A 24,615-nucleotide genomic window follows, 5' to 3' on the forward strand; every position below is an offset into this window, starting at 1 on the left:
TACTGCCAACACAAGCGAGATGCAGACGAACAGGGGATGGTTTCCCAACTTAACTGAGCTTTATCCCAGAACACCAATCATAGAAGAAGTCCAGTGCAGATCACCCACCATCCACGTATCCCCTCAAGGGAGTGATTGAACAGGGCGTGTGACATACATGTTCCGGCCCTGTCTGATCGCTTGCCATTTCACAGTTCACAGCAGGTTATTTGTACTGGACCTTCCTAGTTCAAACATGAGAGGCTCGTTTGCTTCGCGGGAAAAGAAGGAGGAAAAGTGTGGTCAACGGAAAAGTAATGAGTTGCCTCTTGTTTGGTTGGAGTTTTCAAAGGAAAGAGACGGAAAAGTTATATTACCATGAAAATATGATTCCCACATTTCATGGAAAAGTCTTTCCCATGAGGCTGAAATCACTCTATTTTTACTTTTTTCCAAAAAGACCCTTCAGCATTAAAGAAGCATTAAAGAGGTATTAAAGACCTAATTTTTATTAAGGGCATAATAGAAATTATACATAACTTTTTCAGGAAAGTGGATAGCCAACTAAACATAAGCACTTTGAAAATTTGTAACTTTCCCATGGCCAATCAAACATGCCAAAAGTACTTTCCTAGGCATTCTCTTCCTGGAAATTTGTTTCCCAGGAATCATATTCCTAGGAGGGAAAATGCTTCCCGCGAACCAAACGAGCCCGAAGGGGAGAAGATCCAGACCCAACTTCAATGTAGCAAAGAATGCTTGCAGATAAGCAGCTACTTAAGAAGCTAGCACATTAAGTTCAACTCGCAAAAACCTCATCTATTTACTAAAAAAAATAGTAAACTGCAGTAATAGATGTATAAATTAAGCATATATTTTGCTCAAAATGATGTATTAAGCATTTAAATTAAAGAATCCAAGCAACACTCTTATGAGACAAATAACAAGACCTACGTGCTCGGCACTTATGAAGGGTAAGAGTGCACAGGCACACGTATTAAACAGTCTTATTGGTACATACTGAAGCATTAAACATGTAATGTTTTAACATTACCCAATGAAGCCTAAAATTGAGCAACATCCTGGAAAATGGTTCCAAACATGTGAAACTTAGACGAGTCCCAGCAGCTTCTTGATTTTCTTCTGCAAATGGATGCAAAATCCACATGTTGGTAGATGATCTTTAAAGGTCGGGCAGTAAATTTACAATTTCATCACAATGACCAGTCGATGAACTTGATGAGATGGAATTGTTTTGGGCCTTACCTCAAAGCTCAGAGGGGATGTAGTTGGGGCATAACGGTCCACCACATGCCCTTCCTTGTCGACCAGGAACTTTGTGAAGTTCCACTTGATGCCACTTCCAAAGAGACTGCCTTTTCTGGATTTCAGGAACTTGTAGATAGGTGCAGCATTGCCCCCATTTACATCAACCTAACACAGAAAGAAGGCCAGATTTCAGAGAATCAGAAAGGACATATTATAAGCACTGGTCATCTACTCCCAAAGGCACTTCAATACTTGCCAAGTCAGCATAACAATTGCATTAGAATTCAATACATGCCAGGAATGTCATCATCAACATTGCCTTTGAGACTAATCATCTCCGTATATGCACAATATCACAACAATTTTTTTTCATTGTACATCATGGAACATTACACCATCTAGTTTGACTAATCTGGTACAATTATGAAACATTTTCATATATAAGAATGGACGTGAAAATCGTGTTGCTGTGCTTCAACGTGCAAACAGATGGTAAAAGTGCAGCTCAAAAATATATCACAAGTCAATTGGAAATTGTATAAAAAAATTCCATCTATTGAAAAATGAAATGCAGAAAATGAGTAAAAGAAAAGCAAATCAAGGAACTAAAAGATTCATGGTACATAGGAGCATGCCTATTTCTAGAATGCATCTTCCCACCAAAGGAAATTATTATTAAAATAAGTGTTATCTATGTTGTGCAGTGCCACATTTTGTATTTTGCAGAACTGGCACAACCATGACGAAAGGAAATTTGACATTTGATTTAGGCTACCTTGTCAAAGATTGGGTACTCAGCTTTGAATCGGGTGCAAGCAAAGTCAAGGATCTGCTCATTGGTTCCTGGTTCCTGTGCCCCGAACTGATTGCATGGAAATGCCAGAATCTCAAGACCTGCATCATGCAAATAATCTACATAACAAGAAGATATGGAAATTTCACAAAAACTCATTATTTATAAATCAAAGTTGATAATGCACCAAATCTGTAAATTTTAGAAAATTTTAATTTTACTGTCTTTATCCCTGGCAGAGCCAAATGGATGTCTGGGGGCACTTGCCCTGCCGGGTTCTCTGAAATCCCATTAGACATGTTGAATTGTTGAACCAGTGCCCTTCCCCCAGTGCCACAGTGCTTGCCCCCCTTTCCCATTTGTAACATAGCCAAAACTCCCTCTCTTGCGCCTGCTTTTGCATTAACTACCCCACATTCAATGGCTCCCACTCCTTACATGTTCTTGAGGTATGCTTCCTAATTCCCGTGGAAGCCTCTATCCAGCGGTTGGAACTCCTCATGGTTTTTTAGGAAACAAAGCATCATTTGAAAATTCTAAAAGAAAATCAACATAACATGTTATTACCAATTACGGAGAGAGATGAGCAGAGAGAGACTTCTGCGCTTTCTAAACTTCCTTTCTGCTTCTCTAAATTCGGAAAAACAGCAAGAGAAACCCCATGATCAATTATAAAGACATTATCATCCTTCACCCACAGCTGCAATGATTTCTTCATCAGCCTCATTTAGAGCCAAATCCTGTTGTCACTTTGCCCCACCATAAATTGATTTCAAGGGAGAAGCTTTTTAGCATGATTTTAAGTGAATGAATCTGTACAGTGTATAAAATTTTTATTGAATTTATTGCTCAAAAAAAATCATCAAACTCAACATGCCTATAAGCACTGCTATATGGCTATATAAATTTTTTATGTTTCATTGTGAGGGATGAGAAATACTATACTTCTACACTTTGTCCCTCTCCAAGAAACATGCACAAATGTTGGCATTGTTCCTGCAAGATCATCTAATAGGTGTGATCATTCAGTAGGAAAATGTTTTTGAGCCCATGAGCTTTAAACAGGTTGTTTTCTGGAATCTAATTATTATGATTATTAAAAATTCGTTGAAACCACATTTACAGAATGACAATGCAAAATCCTACAAGCATTAAATTTGATAATCTTATAGGATCCATTGTTAGTAAATTTTGGTAGATCTTGTTAGCTTCATTTCTCCTTTGAAAAGTTGTGATGCCACACCTCCAAGTTTTCTCCACCTTCGTGCAAGATCTTTTCTCGTACAAAGAAAAAGCTTGACCATACATGGAGTAATGGTGCTCTCCATTTATTTTATTTTTCCTTTTATCGGTAGTCCTCTCCAATGTATTTTTTTTTTTTTTTTACAAACAATTTACAAGAAGCAAATGTCATGGGTCTTCCTCTAATATATGGTAATTGCGTAATTAAAGAAAATTTCAAAGCAATCCACCCAGTTGCTGTACCAGATCAAGGGAACATATTTTTATCTGACTCTCTACTATGTTATATTGGTTAAAAACTCAAAATATAGAATGCTTTAAAGAGCTAAAATAGGATTTGTATCGGTTGCTATCAACTCCATAACCTAATGCAAGACGAGAATGGCAATTCCTACCTTCCTGGGTCTCTAACTATTCTAGAGGCACAAAAGGATAGACATTTGTTTGATGCATGTGACCAATCATGAAAAGGCCCAACACTGATGTCTAAAACCCCACAACTTGCCACTTTTTTCTTCAATTCAACATTTTGTTTTCACAACTAGTTTAAAAACTAAACATAGTAATTATCAAGACATTCTATTCCAACTTGCAAAATTACTGAATTTGAGAGTCCCTTCTATAATATGTAAAGGTTAGAAAAGGTTTCCTTGTCATTACATAAGCTTATGTCTTTTAGTTGGCAAACAAATGCTACTTAAGTTACAATTCTACCTCTTTTTGAAATCAAATGAGTTGCTCTAAGGCTTGTTTTGGTGCTATACTGTACCAGAATCATATTACAAATTACAGTAGTTTGATGAATTAAACTTCATCTGATTTATGTTCATAAAGGCTACTATATTCTATTTCTTTTAATTTGTTACCCTCAAAACAGTACTTCATTTCTGGCCTTTTTTCTGGCCTTATTTTCTATTTTCCTTCATACAACTTCACCACAACTTACAAGCAGTACCCACATATATCATTCTAGGTCAAGGTTACTAGTAAACTATGGTGTTGTTAAAATTGTTATTTAACATAGTTCGAACATATATAAAGTCCATAGGAAGAAAAGTTGATTCATCACTGAATAAAGGTCATTGGCAAGATTACATGTTAATTACAATGGAAAAATAATGCAGCTGCCGTCTGAGTGAATTATTCATTTCATTCAACCATTGTTGTAAATATACCAATAGTCTGAATTTCTTTGATTTTGTTAACTTCACGCATTCAAAAATCTTAGAAATTCAACAAAATCACAATCATAATAAAAGCCTTATTCCTCGTCGATAATTTTATTACATAGACTAGAATACATGTCAAACTTTCTTATGTGATAGTCCAATATAACTATTTCAAAGCTATTGCAATATAGACTAAACCTCGTGAATTATAGATGTCATAAATGCCGAACTAAAAGACAAAATTTCAGCATTCATTGAACAATATCCAGTTGACTTAGAATAGTCGAAAATGACCAATTCAGCCATAACATAAAGAGGGTCGGACACATACCTTTGTCCTTGTACCTCTCGTACAGGGTACTCAGCTCTGTATAATTTGAGTTAGTCAACCCACTGAAACAGATAATACATACCAAAGAAACTAAAACCAAACTGTCAACTGATCAAAACTAACAGGAATTATGACACAGTGATTGATAAGTTTTAATTTATCAGCCAATAATATTACCATTGAGATGCCACATTTACAATAAGCAGGACCTTTCCCTTGTAAATACTAAGGTCAACATCATTTCCCCCAGCATCCTGCACATTATAAAATAGTGCTTTATACTCCAATGCTCTATATGCAACAAATCAACTACAAATTTAACAAAAATCAAGCTTCAAGAAACCAACGAACCATTCGCAGTATATTTTTTTTTGTGTGTGTGTGTGTGAGATTAAATACTCAAAATCTCCAAATTTTTGTCAACAATTAGCCAAAAATCGCAAACTATACCCTACTCATTTTCATAAAGATCACTCCTTTTTCATGAAACGACCAATCTCATGGACCCATTTCCCAAACCACAATATAATCTCCATCTCACACACCAATCCTGTGAGCTTCATTTATTCATAAAGAAAAAGAAAATCAAAAACCAACACAAACCCAGCCAATCATGGAATAGAATTATTTGAATTTCTAGCAAGGAACAAAAAGATAATAAAAGATATAGAAATTAAGAAACCAACCTATCTCAATATTACGAATTTTAAACAAAACAAACAATATGAAAATGATCCGATATTTAGAAAACCCCACCTTCAGACTATCCAAAACCATAGATCAAATCCATGAAACCGGAATCCCGGAGGGGCACCAACCTTCACAGTTAAGTCATGGACGGTTTGGGTGGCCTGGGAGGAGTTGCTGGCCATCTTGGAAGCGAATCCAGAAAACAGGGGAGACGCCGCCAGCGAAGAAGAAACAGAGCACGGAAAGCTGACCCCGCGGAGATCCCGTAAAGGAGAAGAAGCGATCCTCGAAAGGGAGAAGAAGAGCTTTCTCTGAGAGAGAGACTAGAGGGGTTTGCAGAGCCGGAGTGGAGCGGAGCGGATAGGCCGAGATTTCTCAAGAGGGAAGAACCCAGGGGAGAGAATGTATAGGAGCGCCTCTCAATGCGAACATGGAGAGAATATAATATAACGGAGAATTAAATAAGAAAGAAATAATTTGGGGACTTGGTGTTGAAGCTTAGAATGTGACACGTGGATGATTATACGACGTGTATTTTAGATTTGCACCAATGCTGTTCACAAAGGAAGATGGGATCCGATACCAACTCTAGTGAACTGGCTGATAAGACCGCTATATTAGTACCATGAACTTCAAATGGTATCACCCCATGCCACTTCAGGGCGATGGAACCAGCGAGAGAAGCAAGCCGAGTCAAGTCGCGTAACAAAAGGTCGAGCTCGACTCCATTTAAAATATTCAAATTCAAAATATAATTCAAAATAAATCAAATTTTAATATTTTAAAAAATAAATAATATTCAAGATCGTTTTGGCCAGCTCAAATATCAATCAAGTTATACTTGAGCTCGAGATCGAGCTCAAATAAAAAGTTTAGCCATAATTAAAAAATATAACTAAATATAATATAATATAACATTAGATCTTAAAATATTAAATTAATAATATATATTATAAATAAAAATATAATAATATTAAAATATATTTAAGATACTATGCTTGCAATCTTTTGACTCGAGCATTTACTATTTGAGTTTGACTTGAAAAATCTATTTGAGCTCTTCGAGCTCAATTCGAGCTTGGTAATATTCGAATCGGGTTGAGCTCTGACTTAAATTGAGCTCAGACTCAAGTCCAGCTTGGACTCCAGTCGAGCTTGAGCAGCTCATGGTCTACTCGGCTTATTTGCACCCTTAGTGTCGGTTTTTTCTTTTGAGCTCCCATTTTTTAGTACACCAGTTTCGCATATATACTACCGGGAGACCTGGATTTCGGCCCAAGTAGAGAAAGGGTTGGTAGAGTTGGAACTCCTCATCATTGTTTAAAAACAAAAAAAAAATGTTATGTTAGTGTGTGCATGATCTTATGACTCAGGATATGGGTTCATAATCTAATCTCAAAATTGGTTTATGTATATTTTCACTATTGTAATATTCACTACTCTTATGTATATTTTCTTAGTAAATTAGAGGCCACCACCAACATGTTTTTCATTTTTAGGTTAACAAGCTTCCTTGATTCATTTCACAATGCGGACATTTCAAATAAGGCAACTTTATCTGCCTCTTGTAGAGAATGTTTGATATCACAAAGAGGCAGCAAGTTCTGCTCGAATCATGGAATGTCATATCTAGCACTTGACCTGCTAAAAATTTGATGCCGTGACGAGCTCGGAAGGTTGTGTTAATTAGGATTCATACCTTTCCTCTGCTGTCCTGATGTAGTCTAGCTTATAAATTTTTTAGAAGCATAATTTTATGATATTGTACAACCTGATGAATTTCAAGTGATGACACGAAAATATTCGTGCCGAAGTGATTCACAATATTAATGAAAGGCAACTAGGTCATGTGGCCCTTTAGCAAGACATGATTTCTAATATGGCATTCATCAAATTGAGATCTCTCTCTCTCTCTCTCTCTCTCTTTCTTGTTTTTTGATACACCAGTGACTCACACCACTCGGGCATGGGTACACCTAGTACAATCGGACAAGAGGAGATGATGGAGGGAGGAGGAACACCCTCGAGGCATTTTTAAAGAAATTCTTGTGAGTGATCTGTAACAAAAGAAGCAACCCAGTCTGACTACTATTCGCTTTCCGAAGAACATGAATTGCTCGAAAAGCGTCAAACCCTTCGAAAATTGTGCAGATGATCCAAATCAGTGGGTGCTGACCGTCGTTGCCGTGCCGACTTTGAATTTAGATAATTACCGTAGCTGAATTACCTTCTAAGTAGATACTATCTGTGCCCAACACACATATTGCATGCACTATGCTTTTTCATGCAGCTCTAACTCTGCTTTGCTAGTATGCTCAGTACTCGATTGTCGGCCACTACGAGTCTGAAATCGTGGTCCAAAGCCCACTACCCTCTCTAACTCCAATTTGGATCTCTATTTACCGGTGAGAGGCCATTTCTGAGAAAAATTGTAGGAAAGATAAGAAGGTCTTGAAGGTCTTAAACATTTGCATCGGAGATCTCACCATCTGAGATCTGTTCGTCTTGTCTTTCATCGTGTTCTCAAATCAGTGCTCTCTCTCGGTCGAGCGCTAAAAAGGCGGTGTTTGTGGCAATCGAAGAGTCTCCTCGGCCGATGCTGACTGGATACCATTCTTCTGGCACGGTCTCCAAAGCAGTCAAATAAAGTAAAGCATGAGAGAGAAGAGCTCCGATTCTCCCAATATTTGAGCCCCTATTCCTTGTTCATGTTTGTCGTCACGCTGTGAAGGGTTCTCCTAGTTCGAGCAAGCAGGAAGGGATGGAGAAGTGGAACGGAGAAACGGAAGCAAAATGGTAAAAGCCTAGAAAATGAAGTAGATTATCAATTTATTCTTCCGCTGCTTTGCTTTGTGGCTTTGTGCTTTCAAGTTTTCGTCGGATTCATGCCTTTCAATTCGGCATTCTTAATCTTTTTGCATTGTTTAGGTGTATGATCATCGCAAATGCATGTTTCTTTAGCAGTGTGCTAATCTACACCATATTAAAATAAAATCCGGCAATCCTAGTCCTTTACAATCTATTATGCTTTTTCTTTATTTAATGCCTGAGTTATTGCCCGGTGGAAACTGTTTCAAAGTTGTTCATACTGACCCTAGCTAAGGTTTTGTAAGCTTGCATACACGTGCCTATATTTTCTGGATACTTGCACTGAAAAATATTTTAGAAGGGCATTCGGCCATAGCAGGATCCTATTATGATGTTGGTGTGTATGTATCTAATTCAATAGAGTTCATCCATCATCTTGGACTGTGGAGAGGGCTTTATCTTGTAACACTGTAGTTGCATCTAGCAACTCTGTAGTTGCATCTAGCAACAATGGCACATGCAATGAGAAAGGGAAGAGAAGAGAGGAGCTTGAGACTGTGCTGGATTGGATTTGATGGCTTGTGTCTCAGCTGTTCGCATGACAATTTAAGTTTTTACGGCTAAACCAGGGGTAAGGGGGAAAAATCAGCTTTATTTGGTGAGCACATACCAGTTTTTTTTTTTCAAATCATGTAGGTTTTTGACGGCATGCACCTTAATAAAGAACGTCATTTAGTTAGAAAATCTAGCTGAACTTAAAGACTTGTAGTATAGCAAAATATAACCTTGTTGCTTACCCCGTAATGAAGTTAAGACTTGGTCTGCAGTATCATCCAAGTTTTGCACTTTTAGTGGTTAGGATGGGGCTTAACATAAATGTTGGTATTGTTGCTGGACTTAACGTTGACATAAGGACTAAGAAAACTGTTATTATGGGACTTAGCACAAATGATAGCAGTTGGTATGTGCAGCTGAGCACTTAGAACCTAATTCATGCTAATTTTCTGGTATGCTACCTTTTGTTTTGTTTTTTCTTTCCCATTTATCTGAAAAACACAAATAGCAGCCAATACCCTTAATTTACGTTGGACCTTAAAGGTAAATATACAATCATGGTTATGAAGTTGGCATTTGTATCTTGTAATTTTGTGAATATCTTCTATGTTTTTTCTTAAAAACTTTTCTTTTTTCTACTAGCATGAAATGTAATTTATGCATAATTTTTCTTTGGTTACATGTAGGTGCCCACTCATCATGCTTATTGAAATGAAACACAATTATCTGCATCTGATGATGAGATTGGCAATGGTTCCAACGTTGATGACATCTTAAGCATCGTTTGGAATGGAGTGGTATTGGAAATATTATATATTGAAAGGTATTGCTTGGATGATACTAGAACATTTAAACCTCATGTTATTTGTGATATTATTTGTTATTCATTATTTTTTAGGGAGAAATTAATTTCTGGTCCATCCTTGGACTATGTCTTAACTATTGGTCCTTGTGGACTGATTTTATAACAACCGGTCCATAGGTAATTTGAAATTTAGTGATTCATCCCTTCAGACAAGAATGCCCTTCATTTTTCGATAGGTAATTAATTGCTAGTCTTTCTCTAGTCTCTTACCTGTATTCTATCGAACACTCTTTTCGATTTTCCAACTGCCTCCTTTTCGATTTTCCGACTCTCTCTCAGTTGGTCTCCTCACTCATCCAATCTCCGATTCTTTCATTCGGCTTTGCAATTTTGACTCACTTTTCTACGACGTTCCTACAACCGGTCGGTCATAGCTGTTATTCTCAAACCCTCCAGACTTCGGCCCACTCCTACTCAATCGAAGCCTCCTTCATGATTTTCTGACTCCCTCTCACTCCGTCTCCTCACTCATTCAACCTACTACTTTGTCATCCGATTTTTTTGAAGTGTTTTAATAGTTGGGTCATGGAGGCTCATCATCTCCCTGTGCCTCAGATGGTTGACCATATCCGGATCCAAATAATGCAGATGATGCATGAACGGCGTAATCGAGGATATAGCTTTCAATCCCAACTTTGTCCGGATGCTGAGAAAGTGTTGCAAAAAAATGCTGAAGATAGTCGGAGATTAGCTGTGTTTACGTCCAACATAATGCTATATGACGTAAAGGATTCGAACTACTCATGCAAAGTTGATCTGCAGATGTGCAACTGCTCTTGTGGCGAGTAGCGAATCTTCCGCATGCCATGTAAGCATACTTGTGCATGCATCGAGAAGGCCGGCAGATCATTGTACCAATTCAATGACAATTGCTTCCAAGCTGAATTGTATAGAGTAACATATGCCGAAGTAATCAGTCCAATTCCAGATATGGAGAAGCCCCAAAGTGCCTCTGAAGAGATTCACATTCTACCCCCTATCAGAAAGATACGTTCTCGCAGGCCTAAAAAGAAGAGAAGCCTGCTCCTTATGTCGATACTCCCGTCTTCTCCTTCTCCGCTTTCCCCCTTCGCCTTTCAGTATTTCCAGACCTTCGCATGTGGAGTCAGTACGTGATATGAAATGTGGACGATGCGGAAAGCTTGGGCACAACAGAAGGACTTGTAATAAGGTCATCAACTAAAGAATATGGAGATTATTTTGAATGTATCGAGATGTGAAACTTGTATTTTGATCTTAGTCACAACATATTAAGTGGGAATGTCTTGTATTGATGTTAATGAAGTGCAATATGATATTGTATATGTTGATTTTTGGTTAGATTTTGATTTTGGTACTTGAAACCGGCATGCAGTTAAAAAATTGTTGAACATATTTAATGATACACAGTTATTTGGTGAATATATATTGACACCCATTTAATCAATAGTTGGCACACCATGCATCACATTTACAATCCTATGGCATGCAACGCGACATAGTTGTTGTTGCCATGGAAAAATATAGCCGTTAGAGAGGAAAATGAACTAGCCGTTGCCGTGGAAAAATAGCCGTTGTAGCTTCATCCCGTTGCCTCGCTTGCCTGCGACTTTAGCTGCTCTCTGGAATTCTTTGAAACTCTTAAGGGGTCGACTCCCTTAGTATTGGGGTCGACTCGAGCTGTCCAGAGGTCGACTCATGTCTGCATGAGGTCGACACTTAAGCTTGGCTGATTTCGGCTGCTCTTTGTCTTTGCTCTGTGCCACTTACGGGATCGACTCGCCTTTCACTGGGGTCGACTCGAATTGTCCCGAAGTCAACTCGAATCTGCGTGAGGTCGCCACTTAAATAATTGGTTGATTTCGACTGCTCTGTCTTTGCTCGCGTTGCACTAGGGTCGACTCGAACTGTCCAGAGGTTGACTCGAATCTTCGTGAGGTCGACACTTAGGCTTGACTGATTTCGGCTGCTCTCTGTCTTTGCTCTATGCCACTTACAGGGTTGACTCGCCTTTCACTGGGGTCAACTCGAACTGTCCAGAGGTCGGCTCGAATCAACATGGGGCGACTCTAAGGTTCGGCTGTTTTCAACTGCTTTCTGTCTTTGCCCTGAGACGCTCCTGGGGTCGACTCGTGTCTGCATGAGGTCGACTCCTATTTCTCTCGAACACAGTTAAGTTGTCTGCAAATCCAGTTAAGTTGTCTGGAAACACAGTTAAGTTGTATGTGAACACATTTAAGTTGTCCGTGAACTCAATTTAGTGCTATTAAGAAATTTGTTGTAGAAGTGGTTGGGATGAAGCAGTAAACACCTAATTTTGAAGCCGTAAACACCTAATTTTGATGAATAGAAGGTTTGAGAAAGTTGGAACACCGTTATTCGACCCCGAAACATAGTTAGTTCAATTGTGCACACAGATTATAATACTATGCACATAGTTATTTTGTCTGCGAACATAGTTATTTCATCTGAGAACATAGTTAATAGAACTGTGCACACAATTAAGTATTAGAAAAATATTGTACAAGTGCTTGGGATAAGTTACGAAAAGGGAATAAACACTCAATCTACATTGTCACATCCTTAATGAAACCGTGAACACCTATTTATGATGAATAGAAGGTTTGGAAAGGTTGGAACACCATTATTGTTTCCCGGCACATAGTTAGTTCAACTGTGCACACAGTTTATAATACTCTGCACAGTTATTTTATCTGCAAACATAGTTATTTCGTCTGAGAACACAGTTAATAGAATTGTGCACACAGTTAAGTGTTATTAGAAAAATGTTGTAGAAGTGCTTGGGATGAGTTATGAAAAGGGAATAAACACTCAATCTACAATGTCACATCCCTTAATGAAGCCATGAACACTTATTTATGATGAATAGAAGGTTTGGAAAGGTTGGAATACTGTTATTCTATTCCAGAACACAGTTAGTTCAACTGTGCACACAATTTATAATACTCTGCATACAGTTATTTTGTCTGCGAACGTAGTTATTTCGTCTGGAAACACAGTTAATAGAACTGTGCACATAGTTAAGTGTTATTAGAAAAATGTTGTAGAAGTGCTTGGGATGAGTTACGAAAAGAGAATAAACACTCAATCTACAATGTCGCATCCCTTAATGAAGCCGTGAACACCTAATTATGATGAATAGAAGGTTTGGAAAGGTTGGAACACTGTTATTGTTTTTTGGAACACAGTTAGTTCAACTGTGCACATAGTTTATAATACTCTACACACAGTTATTTTGTATGCGAACATAGTCATTTCGTCTGGGAACACAGTTAATAGAACTGTGCACACAATTAATTATTGTTAGAAAATTGTTGTAGAAGTGGTTGGGATGAGTTACAAAAAGGGAATAAACACTCAATCTACATTGTCACATCCCTTAATGAAGCCGTAAAAACCTAATTATGATGAATAGAAGGTTTGGAAAGGTTGGAACACCGTTATTCTACCTCGGAACATGGTTAGTTCAACTGTACACATCGTTTATAATACTCTGCACATGGTTATTTTGTCTGCGAACATAGTTATTTCGTCTGGGAACATAGTTAATAGAACTGTGCACACAGTTAACTGTTGTTAGAAAATTTCGGGCCTTTATTCCCTTTTCGTAACTCATCCCAAGCACTTCTACAATAATTTTCTAACAACAGTTAACTGTGTGCACAGTTCTATTAACTGTGTTCCCAGACGAAATAACTGTGTTCGCGAACAAAATAACTATGTGCAGAGTATTATAAACTGTGTGCACAGTTGAACTAACTGTGTTCCAGGGTAGAATAAGAATGTTCCAACTTTCCCAAACCTTTTATTCATCAAAATTAGGTGTTTACTGCTTCATTAAGGGATGTGACAAAGATGATTGAGTGTTTATTCCCTTTTCGTAACTCATCCCAACCACTTCTACAACAAATTTTCTAAGAATATTTAACTGTGAACACGAGTCAAACCTATGCAGACATGAGTCGACCCTAGAAGCGTCTCAGGGCAAAGACAGAAAGCAGCTAAAAATATCCGAGCCTTAGAGTCGACCCGATGCTGATTCGAGTCGACCTCTGGACTGCTCGAGTCGACTCAATACTAAAGGAGTCGATCCCTTAAGAGTCTCAGAGAATTTCGAGAGCACCTAAAGTCGCAGGCAAGCCAGGAGTCGACCCCGTCTCCCAGGAGTCGACTCGGGTTGAGTTTGAGTCGACCCCTGACTCGAGAGACGGAATAAAATCCCGATTGAATCGACTCCTTCACTTTCCTTTCTTCGAGTTGACAACTCCTTTTTCTCTTCTGTGCTCCAAAGCCCTCCAACTCCCTCCGCTCTACGATTCCTTGCTTCTCTCCTCTATTTCGCTCCTTTTCTTCAAAATGCCGAGGAAGCAACTCGTCCGTTGAGCAGTGAAGAGAATTTTAGCCCCCGAAGCATCTGAGAGACGAACAAAGGCTCGAAATGATGGACCTCCTCCTCCAGCCGCACCGTCTCCTTATAGGCAAGTACCTTTGGTCTCCCAACCTATGTCCCTAGGAAGGAAAATAGATTTTACATTCCTAGAAACCAAAGGGTTCACAATAGGACCTAAGATAAAAGCCATGGGGTGGGAAACCCTATATTCTCTAGACATTCCTACCTACCCGAACCTCGTTCGTGAATTTTGTGGCAATGTGAAGACTGGGATAGGTAGCTTAGAGACCATGGTCAAGGGCACCCATATCATTCTTAACCCGGAAACCCTAGAAACACTTCTAGGTATGCCAACCATTGGTTCTACCCAAGACTTCTTAGAAAATAGAGAAATAGGTATGCAGTGTATCTTAGATAGACAAGACTTATGCCAATTTAAAGATATTTCAGCCAACTTGCTTAGTGTAGAAAATAGATTACTTCACCATATAGTTAGCCAAAATTTGTTTCCTAAGATAGGTAGGTTTGACTTTATTTCTGAAAGGGACATCCTTCTGATGTTTCATATTCTAACCTCAAGTCCCCTAAACCTCCGTTATCTTATGTTTAGACATATGTTAGATTCAGCCAGTAGAGCTAAGGCATCCCTTCCCTATGGAATGCTTTTGACCCTAGTTTTTGAGGAGTTCGGAGTGGATTTAGAGGGAGAATCATCAAAGAGTATATCTCATTGGGACACCTATAATGACCGGTCGCTACAACGAATGGGATTTATAAAGAAAGACGGTCATTGGATCAGAAAAGAAGAAGAAAGATCATCTGTACCGGTAGCTGCAGAACTAGTGAAGTGGAGCCAACTGTGCCAAATGAAGAGTCTCTTGAAGCTCCTACTAAAGGACCTGGCAGATCCTCTCCTCCTCCCCAGACCAAGGAAATTAGATTAAGTGTGGATCAGTTCAAGGCATTAAGAAATGATATCCTTCAAGAACTGAGAAGTTCAATGGCTGCACCCTCTTCTGATTTAGTTCCTTCCAATGCTTCTATCACACAAATGGTAGCAGATATGAGAGCAGAGCTTCTCAGCCTTCGATGTCTTCTTCAAGGTCAATACCACAGATTTATGGACATAGAAGAGGACACAAGAAAGCTTCAAGAATCTGTCAGAAGGGACTTCGAGAAACTGAATGAAAATGCATAGGAAGTAGCCAAGTACCTTGTAGAAGGACTTCATAAAAATAGTTAGAGTGTAACCCAACTGAACGAGTCCTATCTCAAGTCCAATTTTGAAGTCCTTCACTGTCTCGAGAACATTTCTGAGGGAATTCGACTTCTATTGATAAGTCAGCCAGGACCTTCTTCCAATAGGACTGCCCCTTGATTTCTTGTATATTTAGAATCTTAGGATTTTTGTTTTGAAATCGTTTATAGATCTGTAGGACTCTCATTGTAATATCTTTTTGTAATCTTTACAAATGCAATGAAAAATTCTATTTTTCGTCCAACATCTCTTGTCTCACCTCTGAAATGTTTGGCAATACAATTTTAGTATCATAAATGTTTGGTTTTATACACTATGATTCATAAAAATATGATACACTAAAATCACTGAAGGAGTCGACCCCATTAAGGGCCGAGTCGACCCCAAGTGGCACATCTTAAGTGGCACAGAGCAAAGACAGAGAGCAGTCGAAATCAGCCAAGCCTATGTATCGACCTCATGCAGATTCGAGTTGACCTCTGGACAGTTCGAGTCGACCCTAGTGCAATGCGAGTTGACCTCTTAAGTGGCACAGAGCAAAGACAGAGAGCAGTCGAAATCAGCCAAGCCTAAGTGTCGACCTCATGCAGATTCAAGTCGACCTCTGGACAGTTCGAGTCGACCCCTTAAGTCGCACAGAGCAAAGACAGAGAGCAGTCGAAATCAGCCAAGCCTAAGTGTCTACCTCATGCAGATTCGAGTTGACCTCTGGACAATTCGAGTCGACCCCAGTGCAACGCGAGTCGACCCCTTAAGTGGCACAGAGCAAAGACAGAGAGCAGTCGAAATCAGCCAAGTCTAAGTGTCGACCTCACGCAAATTCGAGTCGACTCTAGTACAACGCGGGTCGACCCCTTAGGCTTATTTTTAGAAAATGGACAGTAAGTTATACTCTACACAGTTTTTTTATTTCCGAAACCACAGTTAGGTAACTTGAACATAAGGGATATTGAAACGCCAATACACTTTTAAGAAAAATGGTACACTGCAATTTCTGAAATTGCAAACTATAATTATTGATTTCCAAAATGATAGTGGGACCTAACTGAATTTCTGAAATGGCACGCTACACACCTTCAAGAACTGTGCAACAGTCTTGAAACTGTGATGCCCTGGAAGGTGTAAGTTTATGTTATTTTTTCCTAACTGAAATCCCAAAATGGAGCAAAATGGCTGGCTGAATTTTGTCAAACTCTGATACGCGTTAGTTGCCAGATTTGTTGGTGTTCTTCATCGTTAGTTTAGTGCCTGTTGATAATGTTGCATTTTTGTACCTACAAATGGATTATCATCAGAGTGGAGATTGCATTTGATTTTACACAAATTTCCAAACTGAATGACCAAATTCGAGGAACACACATTCAATTGGCCCATTGAATAGTAAGAAAGTGTGATAGACATTTAAGGCATCCCTGTTTATGTTTTTGTTTACGGCCTCATAACCACATTACAACTGTGAAGGTGTACTGTTGACAGTGTGTGCCGGCACAGATTTTGAAACTCTTTCACAACCTATAATAAGTCATCGTGAACACCTATTTCAGCAATGAGCATGACAAGAAGTAGAAAAGGAAGGCAATCATCCGAACATAACTGAGAATAATGATATTATCTGTTAGAATGTTATATTACACAGAAGATGAAAATACCGTTGGACAATCATCTTTTACAAGACATTTACAATCATATGTTACAACACATTTACAATCATCTTTTACAACACATTTACAATCATCTTTTACAACACGAAGTCTAAGCTCTCTTTTTACTTGACTAGAGTACGTACATTGACCAAAACCTATCAAACGTAATGCAGCCGAAATTTAATAGAATACTTCCTGCAGCCCAGCTCCTGTATAAAGAAGGATCCTTGAATTCTTCCTTAAGGGGTCTCGAGCTGCCTCGTGTAAGTGCCTCTGCAAACATAAGCACGTATGCCCCGCAGTCAACACTATCAACCTTTTGTTGTGCACATTGTCGAATTTCACGATATGCTAATTGAGGGATACGATATCGACTTAGTCATTTAGCCACGTTCGAACAAAAGATGCCGGCAATAATATGAAGAATACATGATTTTTAAAAGGAACCTGTGATAAAAAAGAATATCAATAATATCATATTGTACAAGTGATACCAACATATCTAATAGCGTCGTCCGCAATGTTGAAACTCCACAACGAGTTGCAGCAATCGAAATGCTGCTCTTTCAAGTCTAGAGAAAGTAGATACCAATGTCAACTCGTATTCATTGGAATGAATAGATATCTACACTTTTTAAGATCAGCAAGACTGAATTCCTGTAGCCATATTTGAAGACTAGGCTGCAATGACTCTACGATTTTTTTCGTAACATCAGTGGTTATCCCTGAATCCAATGGTAGATGCTGAACCATAGCAGCCTGCACACAATTTATTTATTTTTGTGGATGGCACGCTGAATTTGAATCAACAAAGTAAAAAAAATTCTTGATGAGCATTAAACACAGACCTGGATCTCGCACCGCAAATATAAACACGGATTGTCAATTATCTCAGTATACGCTCGAGGAAGAAGCTCCAAAATGCGAAAGTAGACATTGATTACCAGTACATAATAAAACAATATAGCAGTGAATAACAAATTATATACCTCCAGTAGAAGTGAGGTAGAAGCATACGTCACTGCGTAGTGGCTTGTCATGTAGGAGCTGCACTAAGGCATAAGGGTTGCATAATGCTTTGGTACTATCTTCGTCTTCCCATATTATATCCCTACATAATTCAAATGTTTAAGCTAGTTTCTAAGTGATAATTGTGAGGTAGTAAAAGTTAATATAATTAGCTTACCCAAGCTGATCTTCTTCAAGGAAGAAATTAATAGCTTCTTCATAGTACATAGGGATTATATCTTCTCCCTTCCCATGATAGCTATGTTTCGGTGCCACTCTCTCAAGATCTCCCACTTTAGTGGAAGGTACAAAATGCTAAGTTGAATAAATGGTGAAGACAACAATTTTTGTTAGGAAAGTTAACTTTATAGACTTAGCAAATTGAATATGGATATATAAACACATAAGGACGAAACGACATTTCTATACTGATCCCGGGAGGGATGTTTCCTCCCTTGCTGGAGCTGACTTCTGGAGCTCGTATAATGCAGTAGTAATTGGCTCGAATAAGTTGGTTGACTGAGCGGGCGAATCCTCGGTTTGAATAGAAATTGCCGTACTAATCTCACCTATTTTGGCAACTTTCACTTTTTTTTTTGGCCCTTATATAAGTCTTCGGAAGCTCTGATATGGCCTTAGCTTTTTCTATTGGCTTCCACTCGTGTGCTCCCAGCTTCACGCGCTAGTATAAGGAGGAAACATATTTGCTCGGCACTCCATGTTCCTTCTTTTTTTCCAGCATCGGTGGACCAAATAACCTGATAGAAAAATGCATTTTATAACAATTTATACTACTGTTGCCCAAGGTGACAATCCAAGAGGGGGGGGGGGGGGGGTGAATTGATTTCTTCTCAATTTTGGTGTTTTAAAAGCTTTCTTAATTAAGTGCGGTGGTTGCTTTCTTAGATTATTTGAATGAGTTAAACTAGAACAAAGATGGAAGATAATGCAAGAATAAATGTAAACACAAGCACAACACAAACACAACAATATATAGTGGTTCGGTGCTCTCCTTAGCACCTACGTCCACTCCCCAAGCGACCCCTTGGGAATTCAATATAATCTCGCGGATTACAGTTGGATTGTTTTCCGGGCTTACAATCCAAAAACCTTTGTTGGTTTTACGGGCTCACCAACGAACCTATACACTTTGGTTTTCCGGGTTCACCAAAAATCTTTGTTGGTTTTGCGGGCTCATCAACGAACCTTTACACTTTGGTTTTCCGGGTTCGCCAAAAACCTTTGTTGGTTTTACGGGTTCACCAACGAACCTTTACAAATAGTTCGACAAACAAAAAGAAAGATTCAAACTCCTAAATGAGCAAATGAAACAATATTAACTACAAAGAAGAGTTAGAAAGTATTTATCGCTTTGAAGTGGCTTTGCTCTTCTTTGTCAAGGATGCTTCACTCTTCAAGGGAGGATGGAGCTCTTGATGACTCTTTGAATCTGCTCAACCCCTTTCTTTGATTCTTGAATGAAGCACTTGAATGAAGAAGATTAGGGCACTTTTGTTTTCTTGTGTACTCTTTGATATCTCTTTCAAAAGTTGTTCTATTTGATGAATAGTGCCCCTTTAAATAGCTTCCCACATCCTTTGGACAAGCTCCAATGGTTAGATTTGAAAAACTAGCCGTTACTGACCTTGGGAAGGACAAAAAGTACATCTGCAGAACTAGCCGTTATGCTTCAGCCCGTGTTTGGGTCGGCTCAACCTGTCCTTGGGTCGACCCAACTTTCACTTGGGTCGACTCAAACATTCCTTGGGTCGACCCTCTCAGAAAACACAGAAACTTGAAATTTCAGCCTTCCTTCCCATGGGTCGACCCAACCATTCTTTGGGTCGACTCAAAGTTCACTTGGGTCGACTCAACTTCTTCTTGGGTCGACCCTCTCAGTAATTCCAGAGAACCATTTTCTGTCTGCCTTTCTGTCTTGCCTTTGGGTCGACCCTCTCAGGGTTTGGATCGACTCAAGCTTGGGTCGACTCAACCACTGTTTGGGTCGACCCTCTCAGTAAATCCAGAGAACATATTTCTTTCATGTTTTGAGGTTCTTGAAGTTTGGGTCGACTCATGCTTACCTTGGGTCGACCCAACTCACTGTTCATCTGTGCCAATTTTGCAGAAGTGTGCCAAATGACTTCTTGATGTGCCGGGGTCGACCCAATCATCCTTTGGGTCGACTCAATCTACACTTTGCTGCATCTCAAGCTTAGATTCATTCAAATGAACAAAGACATGTATCTATATCAATTCATACAAATATACTGAGAGTAATGAACTTATAAATGAAGTATCAATTTAACTTATAATATACTCTAGATAATTGCTTGTTAATCATCAAAATAACACTATCATCCTCAATCTCCCCCTTTTTGATGATTACAAAATAAAGAGTATAAGCCTATTGATACTTGTCTTTAAAAACAGTTTATAAAAGGGTTTAAATTGCTGAATTTCAGCTTTTCATATATAAGAGTGAAATCTCCCCCTATATTATTTAAATGTTGCCAATTTGACTCTTTGAATTGCTCCCCCTTTCATTTATAATTTATTAGCGATGAAACTTCAAAAATTTGAGATAAAATATGAGTTTCAGGTTATGTATCGGGGTGCGAGAGGTGCGTGCCAAATTCTGAATTTATATGTGCCAAATTCTGAAATTTGATAGAAATTTTTGATTTAATCAATTTCATTGTTACAAATTGCTCCCCCTTAGATGTATAAGCTTTCTTATATGATTTTTAATTTGTTTGCCCAATTATTTCTCTTTTTTTGCATAAATTCTTATTTCTTTTTCTCTACTTCTCCTTTCTTTAACTTTCTTTACTTTTGCTCTTATTATTCTTTCTTTACTTACTCTAAAGATATCTTTACTTCTCCCCTTTTTGTTGCTTTATCTAATCTACACAAAATCTTTACTTCTCACCTAAGATCTTTACTTCTCCTCAAATAAATACTCTTTCTTTACTTTCTAAAATAAATAAATACTCTTTCTTTACTTCTCCCCTTTTTGTTATCATCAAAAAGATACATGGGAAAGATGCAATAAACAACAAACTTCAAACTTCATTGATCAAAATAGGAATATTTTCATACATTCATGTCCAAAAACAAAAAAAAAAACAGATACAATGTTCCTTAATCAAGATTTAAAGATACATGATAAAAGCAAGATACATATGAGAACTAGATATCTAGCCTAGGCTCTAAACATAGATGCTAAGATCAGCCTAGGGAGACTCTAACGGCTGGGATCTAGTCCTCATCCTCCTAGTGTACGTGGCGAGGGGAGGTCGAGCCTGGTGAGACTGTGTCTGGCGTGGAGCACGACGAGCTGGATGACTCTGTGACGAAATCTCTGACTCAGCAGCCTGTGGCACAGATGGTCCATGAGTCTCTCTCTCTCTCTCCGGAGTGCTCCTATCTGCTGCCTCAGATCACTGATCTCAGCAGACATGACATCCAACCGGGCGTCCAAGCGGCTCGTCAGCCCGTCAGTGATAGTCCTCGCCTGAGCTGACATGAGCTCAGTCATCCTGCTCCAGAACTCATTCGTATCTGTCGGAGGAACGGATGACGATGGTCCAGCCTCTGAGGGTGCAGTAGGATGATCCATATGCTCCTCATCCTCATCCTCTGGTGCATCTCCCTCTGGTGCCTCACCCTGAATGCCTGCTCCAGTGTGAATCCACTGCCCGTTCACTTTCTCATATCCTATGCGTATAAGTGTCCGTGCAGTGTATGTATCAGTATGATGTAGACTCTTGGATGCCTCCTCCTCGAGAGCTAAACCGTGTTGTCTAAAAATCAAGGTGAGTATCATACCATAAGGTAGTGATACCCTGTTGCTGCACATCACCTTCCTCATCTGTCTCAGTATCATGGCCGGAAGATTTAGGGGAATCCCCTGAATCATACACTCCATCACTGCTAGATCTCGCTCTGTGATGAGATCGAATCTCCCGGTCTTTGGAAATAAAATCCTATTTATCATATTGAGCAGTAATCTCATTTCAGCGAAAAGAGAACTAGCTATTACCTTCGTGGAAAAGTCGAAGTTCTCATTTTCCATGATCAACTGTAGAGCTCTCATTTTGTTTTCTGGCTTTTCCGGAGTGGCTCCTATGCAGGGTAGATGAAGTAGCTCACTCAAGCTCTCCTCGGAAACTCGAATTCGAACCCCTCGAACTTCCGAAACAAGCCCTCCCATACCAGTTTTGAGGAAGGCATAGAACTCCTGAACCAATCCGGGGTAGATCACCACATCTAGGGAGCAAAGATACTCCCAACCTTGCCTTTGGATCCATTCCCACAACCGAAACCCTTCTTGATTGAAGAACTCGGAATGGATCCTTCTTTCCGTAGTAACCGGCCTCCCCGCAAATCTTGCAAGTATCACTGAGGGAGAAGGAGGAGGAGGGGCCTCCGCACGTGCCTCACGTCGTGGAGACACCGTAGATGGCTCGGTAGGTTGCCTTTCCTCCCGTTGGATCCGTGTGACTCTTCCGGATCTCTTGGCTACGGCTCGTTTGGGTCCCATTTCTCCAAGATCTTAAGGAAATCTACTGTTTGGAGGAGTTTAGTGGAGATTGGAGAGTGGGGACTAGGTTTTTCGGAAGAAGACAAAGGGCAAACAGTGCCCTAGAAATGCTCTCGGGTCCCCTTTTAACAGTGGGGTCCCGACGTTGGGTCGATTCAAGATTTTTCTTGGGTCGACTCAACGTTGGGTCGACCCTATTCTGGGTTGGGTCGACCCAAGTGCAGACTTTTTCTTTTCTCTTCCTTTTTGCTTCTAAAAAGTTTTCCTTGCTTCCAATCCTTATAAACTCTTTATGGGACAATGATACATGAGTAAGGAATCTATAGATAACAAATTTGACTCATGTTTCATAGGATTTTTGAAGTTAGAGGAATGTATCATGAGACTACTAGCTCTCTTTTATATTTCTTCAATAAAAAGGATCACATATGCCTAATTCCCTCCTTAGCATGCAGAATCTATCTTCACTCAATGGTTTTGTAAATATGTCGGCTAATTGTTTTTCAGTGCATATATGCTCAATGCATACATTTCCATTTTGCACATGATCCCTAATAAAGTGATACCTTATTTCTATGTGTTTGGCTTTAGAATGCTGAACTGGATTTTTAGTAAGATTGATGGCACTAGTATTATCACATCTAATAGGAATATTGTCTACCTTAACTCCATAGTCCTCTAGTTGTTGTTTAAGCCATAATACTTGAGCACAACAACTGCCAGCAGCTATATATTCAGCTTCAGCTGTGGAGAGTGCCACTGAATTCTGCTTTTTACTAAACCATGATACTAAGTTATTTCCTAAGAATTGACATGTGCCACTTGTGCTCTTTCTATCTAATTTGCATCCGGCAAAATTAGCATCTGAATATGCAAGCAAATCTAGACAGGAGTCTCTCGAGTACCATAATCCTATATTGGTAGTTCCTCTTAAATATCTAAGGATTCTCTTAACAGCACTTAAGTGTGACTCCTTAGGATCGGATTGGTATCTAGCACATATTCCTACACTAAATACAATGTCGGGTCTACTAGCAGTAAGATAGAGCAAGGATCCAATTAGTCCTCTATAGAGCTTAATATCAACACTCTTTCCTTTTTCATCTTTGTCTAGCTTACTAGTAGGATTCATTGGAGTGCCAATTCCCTTATGATTTTCATTCCCAAACTTCTTCAGTATTTCCTTTGTATACTTAGTTTGATGAATGAAAATACCTTCTTTGGTTTGTTTGATTTGTAGTCCTAGAAAGAAGCTTAGTTCTCCCATCAAACTCATTTCAAATTCTTCATGCATTAAATCAGCAAATTCTTTGCACAGAGTATCATTAGTGGCACCAAAGATTATGTCATCTACCTATATTTGTACCACTAATAGATTTTTGTCCTTTCTTTTGAGAAATAAAGTTTTATCTACATTTCCTCTACAAAAATCGTTATTAAGCAGAAATTTGCTTAGTCGATCATACCAAGCCCTAGGTGCTTGCTTTAATCCATATAATGCCTTATGTAATTTAAACACATGATTTGGCAATTCATGATTTTCAAATCCTGGAGGTTGTTCTACATATACCTCCTCCTCAATAATACCATTTAAGAATGCACTCTTCACATCCATTTGATATAATTTGAAATCCATGAAACATGCAAATGCTAGAAGTAATCTAATAGCCTCTAATCTAGCTACAGGAGCAAATGTCTCATCAAAATCTATTCCTTCTTCTTGATTGTATCCCTTAGCTACAAGTCTAGCCTTATTTCTTATAACTAATCCATTTTCATTTAATTTATTTCTAAATACCCATTTTGTTCCAATTACTGAATTATGCTTTGGTCTTTCAGTTAATGTCCATACATTACTTCTTTTGAATTGATTTAATTCTTCTTGCATGTCATTTATCCAGTTAGTATCTTTTTCAGCCTCTTCATAAGTCTTAGGTTCTAATTGTGAAACGAAAGCAAGATAATCATTTAAATTTCTAAGAGATGATCGAGTTCTTACCCCTTGAGATGGATCACCAATGATTAAGTCTTTAGGATGTCCATGTGCATACCTCCATTCTTTTGGCACG

General features: G+C 38.8%; 2 protein-coding genes across 3 annotated transcripts in view; one reads left to right on the forward strand and one right to left on the reverse strand.

Moving 5' to 3' along the window:
• Nucleotides 1-835: 835 nt before the first annotated feature.
• LOC103710311 (probable phospholipid hydroperoxide glutathione peroxidase) lies at nucleotides 836-5,899 on the reverse strand. Of its 2 annotated transcripts, none has more exons than XM_008795978.4 (6): nucleotides 5,602-5,899; nucleotides 4,961-5,037; nucleotides 4,784-4,845; nucleotides 2,024-2,142; nucleotides 1,246-1,413; nucleotides 836-1,122 (listed from the first exon to the last, which is right to left on the reverse strand). In XM_008795978.4, exons 1-6 carry the CDS (start codon nucleotides 5,653-5,655, stop codon nucleotides 1,090-1,092), a joined length of 513 nt encoding a protein of 170 aa, XP_008794200.1. In that variant the 5' UTR covers nucleotides 5,656-5,899; the 3' UTR covers nucleotides 836-1,089. The 2 variants fall into 2 exon arrangements, with proteins under 2 accessions (XP_008794200.1, XP_038982711.1); XM_039126783.1 differs by having other exon boundaries at nucleotides 5,540-5,899.
• A 1,908-nt stretch (nucleotides 5,900-7,807) lies between these two features.
• LOC103710310 overlaps nucleotides 7,808-24,615 on the forward strand; it is a 30,603-nt gene continuing 13,795 nt past the window's right edge. Inside the window, exons 1-2 of the mRNA XM_039126784.1 lie at nucleotides 7,808-8,269; nucleotides 9,523-9,659. The gene's annotated coding sequence lies outside the window, so the exon portion shown is untranslated. The remainder of the gene's footprint in view (nucleotides 8,270-9,522; nucleotides 9,660-24,615) is intronic.

The sequence above is a fragment of the Phoenix dactylifera genome, chromosome 5, assembly GCF_009389715.1.
Source record: "Phoenix dactylifera cultivar Barhee BC4 chromosome 5, palm_55x_up_171113_PBpolish2nd_filt_p, whole genome shotgun sequence".
Taxonomy (NCBI): domain Eukaryota; kingdom Viridiplantae; phylum Streptophyta; class Magnoliopsida; order Arecales; family Arecaceae; genus Phoenix; species Phoenix dactylifera.

Coding starts and splice junctions, on each gene's coding strand:
- LOC103710311 (XM_008795978.4), bottom strand. CDS start 5,655: ATGGCCAGCAACTCCTCCCAGGCCACCCAAACCGTCCATGACTTAACT. Junction 2,143..4,783: donor CGAGAGGTACAAGGACAAAG/GTATGTGTCCGA, acceptor TGCATGATGCAG/GTCTTGAGATTCTGGCATTT. Junction 1,414..2,023: donor AGTACCCAATCTTTGACAAG/GTAGCCTAAATC, acceptor TTTCTGTGTTAG/GTTGATGTAAATGGGGGCAA.